Consider the following 8519-nt stretch of genomic DNA (forward strand, 5'->3'; position numbering starts at 1 on the left):
CACAAAAATCAGAAATCCTCCGGCTATGTTTAGTAAGTGAAGAACAACCCCTTTTTGGTGAGAAATAGCCTGTATTTGTTTTTTTTTTTTTTGCGTTTTGGCTATGGATATGCTCCAAATATGCTCCAAAGACTTTCAAACTCCCGCTCCACTTCAAATAACCTGAAAATAAACACCAAAACATGAGCAGTACGGTAATTCTTACGAAATACATGAGCTGAACAATATTTAAACTAATGCACATGAAAATGCATAAAAATGATGCAAAATGTTAATAAAAACCACCCTAAAATATGCATAAAATGACATCTATCAAATTTCCCCAAGCTTAAACCTTACTTGCCCTCAAGTAATAAAAAGATTAAACATTATAAACAAATGGAAAGATGTAGACGACCTAAAAAGAATTTAGAATAAAAACTGAAATAAATAAAAGAAAACTTATAAACCTGAACAAAAAATACTTCACTTTTTTTTTCACATGATCAGATTTCACACCGAGGGAAGCACCAATGAAATCACTACCTAGACAACAGTCTCAATACCTTTATTGCAGATTCAGAATTCATATTTAATAAGTCAAACCAGGCTTGAGTAAATGATTTTTACGGCGAATTAAATTTATGAAAACAATGTATCCTTAAAAACAATTTCACGAAAATTCGATTATAAAAACTTAGCTTGACCGACCCCTTCTTTTTTTTTTCCGAGCTCGTCCACTAAACGTGGTAAGATCCGTTATGGACAGAAAATCCAATCTTACCCCTATGATTCCACTATCGAGGGATCAATCTCATTATACCACACATCTTCTTTGTCTTTATCAACTCTTCAGATTTAACTTTGTTTGCTTCTTGATTTCGACTTGAACTTGACTTTGAATTTCAGATTTCTTCAAGTTGTTTGATGTACAATTTCTAACATATATACTGACTGGGCGTGGATTTTACTTCGAGTCCCACCATATATTCAATACTTCAAAAATGATAACAAATTGTTTGGATATAATAAGAGTTCCCTCCTAACCTTAAAAGGCGCAGAATCTACAGGGTTCAGTACTTCAAGGAAAGAAAAGGGTTATCCAATCTAGGTTATTTTTAAAACATTCAAGGAAATTATTTCTAAAACACTGTTCGTTTTCCATCCCAAACTTCCATGGTATTTTAGAGAAGACTCCTGTGATATTTGGTTCGGTCAAGGAGAGGAGTCTGGAGATTTTGGATGAGCGCTTGGGCGCTTTCCGTGCCGAGGTTATGACTATCGTTGGAGCTCGCATCCTTTCTTTCCGTGAGTTCGGTGCTTGTGGAGCTCCCACGTTCTATAGGGAGAAGGACCCCATTGCCAGTAGGATATGGTTAGCGGATATGGATAACGCGTTCATGACGAGTTTCTGTCCCGATGAGTCGGAGGTCAGATTTGCTTCCTGCCTTTTGAAGGACAGGGCACAGGACTGGTGGGAGGAGGTAGGACGTAAGGTGGGTGATGATGCTGTTGATACTATGACGTGAAATGATTTTTCGACCAGGTTTCGAGCTGTGTTTGCACCGGCGATTGAGGTGCAACAGTTGGTGCGAGAGTTTCAAAGAGCATCAACATGGAAAACAAAATTACATCAACTAAAAATAAATTAAACATCCCAACTCAAACAAACTGAATACACACTAAAATAAAATAAAACCACTAAGTCTAATAAAACAAAATGAACTAAAAATAAAATAAAAAGGATAACTAACTCACTCATCATCCTCGTCGTCCTGCTACTAAATCTAGGGCTTGGGTCTCCTTGAGCCATGCAAAGGTATCAAGATGGTAACTTTATTGTTTAAGACGTCCCTCAAGAGCTAGATCTGAAATATGGACGTTGGACTTGAAGCATTAAGTGCTTAATGAAGTCTTGGTTGGATGGGGCGTACGCCGGGCGTACCTAAGCATACGCCGAGCGTACGCGGCAGAAGCCTCAATCTTCCTCGCTACGAAGTAGTATGCCGGGCGTACGTAGGTGGTACGCTGAGCGTACTCATCGGGGACCATTTTGGAGGTTTGGGGCCTTAGATTTTGGGCCATTATTGGGCCTTAGGCTTTGGGCCATTGTTGGGCATTAGGACCTTTGGACTTGGGTCATGGATTGAGGGCCCCATTAGAAAAAGGGGTAAATTGTTATTTTACCCATTGGCATGTAAGAGGGCAATCTGAACCACTCATGGGTTATTACCCTGAGTATTGATTAAGGTTAATTGGAATGTTCAGTGCGAGGAGCCATAATAATAGCAGTCCGGGAGTGTGATTTGTCTATCTTCAAACAAATGTGAGTTCCTTCACTGTACTCGTGGGTCAAAGGCACAAATGCCAACCCAATGGATTATGTTTGTAGGATGATAGTCGTCTTCGTGACAATTACTGTTATGCCTGTATGTGGTTGTTGTCTCTATGACTCTTGTTGATATGATTATATGCTAGTTGTAGGGGGTGAAATAGTCCCGATACTGGTTGAAAGAGACCGAAAAGGATGAAATAGACCCACCACCGGTCGAAAGAGACCCATACTCTAATTCCCAAAGAAATCTCTATATATTGTCGTAAAAGGAACCATATTCTTGTTCCTGAATGAAACCCTATCTATTGTCTCCGAAGGAATCATACTGTTGTTCCGATGGAACCTTTATCTCTACAAAAGAATTGTGGCCTATTGTTTCAGAAGGTAATACGATTTCATATGCATAAACATTTTTTTATCGTATTTAGTATGAGAATATTTTTGTTGATTTCATATCTGAAAACAATTGTGTTTGTAACTAACTAATACACTAATGTGTATAATCAATAATGTATGTTGGTTGCTTTTCTTTTTGCAAATCATCTTTGCTAAACACCCATTAAAAATTCTCTCAACAAGTAAACACGTATATAGTTAATAATATGTATCATGTAATAATCTTATTTTAACTAAAGAGTGAATGCCCAATTATAAAATATGGTAAGGAGCATCTAAATTACTTTCACATTTAATCGGTGTATTTACTCTTTATCTTTAGTGTGCTAATCTCTTATCACATTTATGGCATTCATTATAAACATTTTCTTTAGTTTTATTTTTATTTTTGTCAATCTGTTATTCCTTTATCAAGATATTATTATACAAGTTAATAGAATCATAACATGACCTTAAGACTTCTGTTAAAAACGCTTAAAACTACAAGTCTATAATTTTCGGTTACAAACATGTTTTTGACCATAGTGACTTATGAGTTAATTATCTCTCAAACGACTAACTTGTTAATGACATATATATATTCGTTGTAAAGCTAACTTAAATACGTACATAACCTATATTTTTTCTTCAAAATCCATCTAGTACAGCTCAAGTTATGCTTAATTGAATCAAACATAGAAACACACCATGGCTACCATTTTACTCAAAATTCTCATTACAACTTGATCCCAATCTTTCCATCCATCTTGGTTTTGTAGCCATTGATTTATATATAATTGGACGGATCCTATCTAAACAGACGCTATCCGTGTGGTAGGTACATCAACCAATCAGATATCACCGTTTGGACATGACCTCAATAACGTCATATTATTTAAATCTCCGACATCTTCATCATCCCTTCATACCTGCAATTTCGATACACGATCAAAACCCCAACCCTAGTCAATGGCAACCGAAGAACCAATTGTAGCGACGGAGCCCACCGAGGTGGAGCCAGAGGTAGCCGATGCTGCTACGGAGGAGAATCCCCCGGTTGTAGCAGATGTGAAGGAAACAAAAGCTAAGAAAGCTAAGAAACCATCAGCTCCGAGAAAGCCAAGGAAGCCCTCTCTGCATCCTCCTTACTTCGAGGTATTTTGGATTACGTTTGTTTTTTGTGAAATGTGCTATTCGAATCGACTTAACTTATCTGATTGTGTTGTTTGATTGACTGCGCAGATGATCAAGGAAGCCATTGTTACGTTGAAGGAGAGGAGTGGTTCGAGTACGGTTGCGATTGCGAAGTTCATTGAGCAGAAGCATAAGAATCTTCCAGCGGCTTTTAAGAAATCGTTGTCTGTTCAGCTGAAGAAGTTTGTTGCCAGCGGCAAACTTGTTAAGGTAAAGGCCTCTTACAAGCTACCTTCGTCAAAAGCTCCCACGGGTTCTGCTCCGGCGAAAAAGAAGGCGGCAGGAAAACCAGCAGCGAAGAAAGCGCCGGCTAAGAAAAAGCCAGCTGCTGCTTCGAAGTCTAAAGCTCCTGCTAAGCCCAAAGGAAAAGGGAAAGCTAAGCCTGCTGCCAAGGCTAAACCGGCTGCCAAGGCGAAACCGGCCGCCAAAGCGAAACCGGCCGCCAAAGCTAAGCCCGCTACCAAGGCTAAGGCCGCTGCTCCAGCGAAGGCAAAATCAGCTGCAAAGCCTAAGGCTGCAACAAAGCCGGCGGCTAAGGTTGCGAAGACATCGACTAGAACGGCACCGGGAAAGAAAGCAGCAGCTCCCAAGCCGGCGGCGAAGAAAGCTCCTGTGAAGAAGGCGCCTGCTAAGAAGGCCGCAGCAACGAAGAAAGCTGGGGCGACCACAAGGAAAGCAAAGAAGTGAGTGATAGTGATGGATCTCAATAATTGAATCTGTTGTTCGTAGGGATTTAGCTGTAAAGTTTTTGAATGTTGGAGGTTTGGGTGTATTTAGATTCATTGTCATACCCAGTGAAATTTTACAGAGTTTGGATGTTAATGTCGATTTCCCAGTTGAATTGGTCACTAGCAATTTAATCATCACAGTATTTTCTCTCTTGTTGATGGTTGAAAGATTGGTTGTTGTTTTTGTTCAGACGGAATGGTAATTCTATAATTCAGATTATTCAAAGTTTATATATGATCGATTACTGCAAATTGCTATGGTTGTCTGGTTTCTATTGTGTATGGATGGAGATTGTCATATCTTTTACCGTTTTGTGCGACGGAGGTGTTAGTGTTGTAGGCGGCGCGTGTTGGAAACCGAGGTGGCTGTATAAATAGAAGGTCGTGTGTTATGACAGGTATTTGAAGAAAGCGACAAATGTGAGGTCAGGTAAAGATTTCTTTACGCGCGTGTGCGGCACCGCCACTTTAAATGCACATATATCATTTAATTAAAGTTTGTTATGGTGATTGGTGAATGTGAGTGGTAACACGTATGTCATGCATAGAAGTTGTTGGGCATTTGAAATTTTAAGTTCCCGCTCGATGACTGTTTTTATATGTACTATTATTATTATTATACATATATTAAAGTTGTGGAAGAAAAGAATAGTAAAGTTGTGATACTTTCTCCAGGTTTGGTCCCTTGATTTATATATCCGGTCCCTTGATCTTTTTGTTTGTGTTCTATTCAACTTCACATTTTTTTGGCAGAATTGGTTTCTGTATTATTGTTGGAAGTTAGGAATATTAAATTTGGATGTTTTTTGGCAACTTTGGTCATTATTCTTTACCTATTTTCACACTTTTGGTCCTTGCAATCAATATTTTTACACTTTTTTGGTACCTTTTAATATTTAAAGTTTGGCCACAAAACTTTAACGGTTTGACAACTTTGATCCCTTTTCTAAAAAGTTGCTAATTCCTACCCCTTTAATTATTTAGCCATTTTCACACTTCTGGTCCTTGTAGTCAAAACTTTTACATTTTTTGTCCGGGGCAAAGCCCGGACTTTTCATCCTTGCACTTTCTATGTCTGTCATATTTATCAATTCGGAAACAACATTGAAAGCTTCTGGCCGCCGCGTAGCGGGGGTAACCTTTCTAGTTATTATTATTATTATTATTATTATTATTATTATTATTATTATTATTTTCGTGTTTGTTCTCCCGTGAATTCCTTGACATATATGAAGGTGAGATTATTATTCCAATAACTTTGTTATTATTATGTTTCCTGTTACATTGAATATAAATTATTAGTTATACGGTAGATACTTACTTATCCTCTATTTATTTCTGTATTGCAACTTAAATCTAGTTGCTGTTTAGTTCCCTGAAATATCATCACAGATTTTAGTGTTTAATTCAACATTTTGAGATGAAATTGAATTTTTAAATGATTTTTTTTCCACCAATCGAATAAAATAAATTCTTTCAGAATTTTGATGAAATTAATTGATTAATTCAAATTTATGAGGAAAATATAAGATTACCATATTAACCTCTACAATCATCAAGACCAACCCACCACCACCATCATCACCATTGCCACCACCACCACCACCACCATCGCCGCCACTACCGCGCCACCATTCACCACCACCGTCATCACCACCGCTGCCACCGCAACCAACACCACCACCACCTGTTGCCATCGTCACTGCTACCCGCAACCATTGCCACCACTAGCCACCATTGCCGCCACCACCACCACCACCACCACCACCACCGCCTCCGCCACCATCACCGCCACCTGTTACAACCACCCGCAACCATCACCAACCACTATATATAACGTATAAAACAATGTAAAGTCAAGAAAAAGTAAGGATAAATATGTGATTTTACATCATCCGGTTCCATTTCATTCCAACCAAAGAAATATGGAATTGGATTCCAATTTAATTTCCTGTCTACCAAACTATTAGACAGTTAATATTAGTATAGGGTTTAGATTGTAACGTGCTTATTATATATAATTATCCCTCTGTACATACACGTGATTTTTGAATGAATCTCAATACAATTACAGTTACAAGTCTGATTTGGTATCAGAGCGGGGGAAACATACGGCTCCTCTAGGGTTACAACCCTACCCTTGCCGATTCTTCATCAGTTGACACAAATTGATCATCAACAACATTAAATCAATCCTCAGCAAGAAATCGATCTCAATGGGCACCATCACCGTCTTCTCCACAACTGAGAAACCATCACACAATTCTCATAAGTTTCCTTTTACTCTCTCTTCTATTAATTATGGTTTTTGGAAAATAATGATCAAACCTTTTCTTGTTACCAATAATCTTTTCAACTATATTGATGGAACCATTCCGTGTCCAACCCTACTATACCACCAACAGAGAAAGCCACCACAACAGAACCTCAGCCGAATCCTTCCTATACAACCTGGATAGCTAATGATGCCCATGTTCGCATGCTCCTTCTATCTACCATCTCTGAAGCATCTTACCCCTATGCCCAAGGCACAATCTCAAAGGACCTTGGGCTCTCGTTACAGAGAGCCTATGCTCCTCAAACTTCTTCTAGAGAATACACCCTTAAAACCCAACTTCTCAAGCTTGAGATGAAATCTGATGAAACCGCCTCTGTTTACCTCCCGCGCGCTCAAGAATATTCAGATGCTCTAGCAAACATTGGCGAACCAGTCAAGGAAAAAGACCTTGTTATGTTAGTTATCTATGGTCTTCGTGAGGAATACAATGGTCTAAAATCCACACTGCTAGCTCGCCAAGCTCCCACCTCCTTTCAAGAACTTCATGGTCTTCTTGCTGACCATGACTTTATGGTCAAGAAAAACCCACCCACTGTTGCACCTGCTCAAGCTTTTGCTGCCACTGCCGCCGGTCGCTCCACCCCTATCACCGCCACATCACCTACTGATCCCATACAAGCTCTACAACAACTTGCTTCTCAGCTGGGTCTTCAACTTAACCCGACTCCCCCATTATCCCCTCAGGCCTTTTATACTAACCGACCTCCTTCTTCTCGGGGTCGTGGGTCCAGCAACCGTCGTGGCCGAGGAAACTCTAACCAACAAACAATCGGTAATCGAAGCCAATTTTCCTGGGCATCCACTCAAAACACAGTTTATGGTACCTGTAACAGATGCGGTATTGGCCATATTCCTTCCCAGTGCCCTAACCGTGATCCTAGCACCATCCGCCCACGCCAACAACCTTCAGCTAATTTTGCAGATAATCGCTCACAGACAACCACCTGGCCCACCGACATAGGATCAAACAACTATGTATCTCATGATTTATCCTCTCTTGACAGTCACACCTTACTTTGGTGAGGATGCTCTTCACGTTGGCAACGATACATGATTACCTATTCTTCATATTGGCTCTACTCGTTTTTATTCACCTAAGAAAACTTTTTCTCTATTTAATATTCTTCATGTTCCTGAAATCTAAAAGAATCTTTCTTTCAGTTCAAAAATTTTGCTTAGACATAGACGTTTTCTTTGAATTTCACTCGTCTTTTTTGTTGTGAAGGACAATACTACCAAAACTACCCTCCTCAAGGGTCCAAGTAACAATGGTCTCTACTCCATTCATCTTCCATCACTTCAACGTCTTCCTAAAGTTGCTTTCACTACTCTTAGAGCATCCTCCGACATTTGGCATCAACGGCTGGGACATCCTCACCCAGAACTTTTAAATTTTATGTTTTCTAAGTATTGTCTTCCTGTTTCTAGTAAAGGTTCAGATTCTTTTTGTAATTCCTGTCACGTTGGGAAATCAGCTAAACTTCATTTGTCACCTTCCACATTTAATAGTAAATATTTTTTAGATCTTGTTGTGTGTGATGTTTGGGGTCCGGCACCTGATCCAACGGCT

The 8519-nt window shown here is 39.4% G+C and overlaps 1 protein-coding gene across 1 annotated transcript; it reads left to right on the forward strand.

Annotated features, from left to right (window-relative positions):
- Positions 1 to 3600: 3600 nt before the first annotated feature.
- LOC145137712 (uncharacterized) lies at positions 3601 to 4705 on the forward strand. Its single transcript, XM_079071855.1, has 2 exons — positions 3601 to 3844; positions 3932 to 4705. Exons 1-2 carry the CDS (start codon positions 3659 to 3661, stop codon positions 4568 to 4570), a joined length of 825 nt encoding a protein of 274 aa, XP_078927981.1. The 5' UTR covers positions 3601 to 3658; the 3' UTR covers positions 4571 to 4705.
- The last annotated feature ends 3814 nt before the right edge of the window (positions 4706 to 8519 follow it).

This window comes from Lactuca virosa, chromosome 9 (assembly GCF_052849685.1).
Source record: "Lactuca virosa cultivar CGN04683 chromosome 9, Lactuca_virosa_CGN04683_v6, whole genome shotgun sequence".
NCBI classification, from domain to species: Eukaryota; Viridiplantae; Streptophyta; class Magnoliopsida; order Asterales; family Asteraceae; genus Lactuca; species Lactuca virosa.

Bases quoted from the DNA above. Each gene is read 5' to 3' on its own strand.
- LOC145137712 (XM_079071855.1), top strand. From the start codon at position 3,659: ATGGCAACCGAAGAACCAATTGTAGCGACGGAGCCCACCGAGGTGGAG. The intron at 3,845-3,931 runs GTATTTTGGATT...TTGACTGCGCAG, and splicing joins TGCATCCTCCTTACTTCGAG to ATGATCAAGGAAGCCATTGT.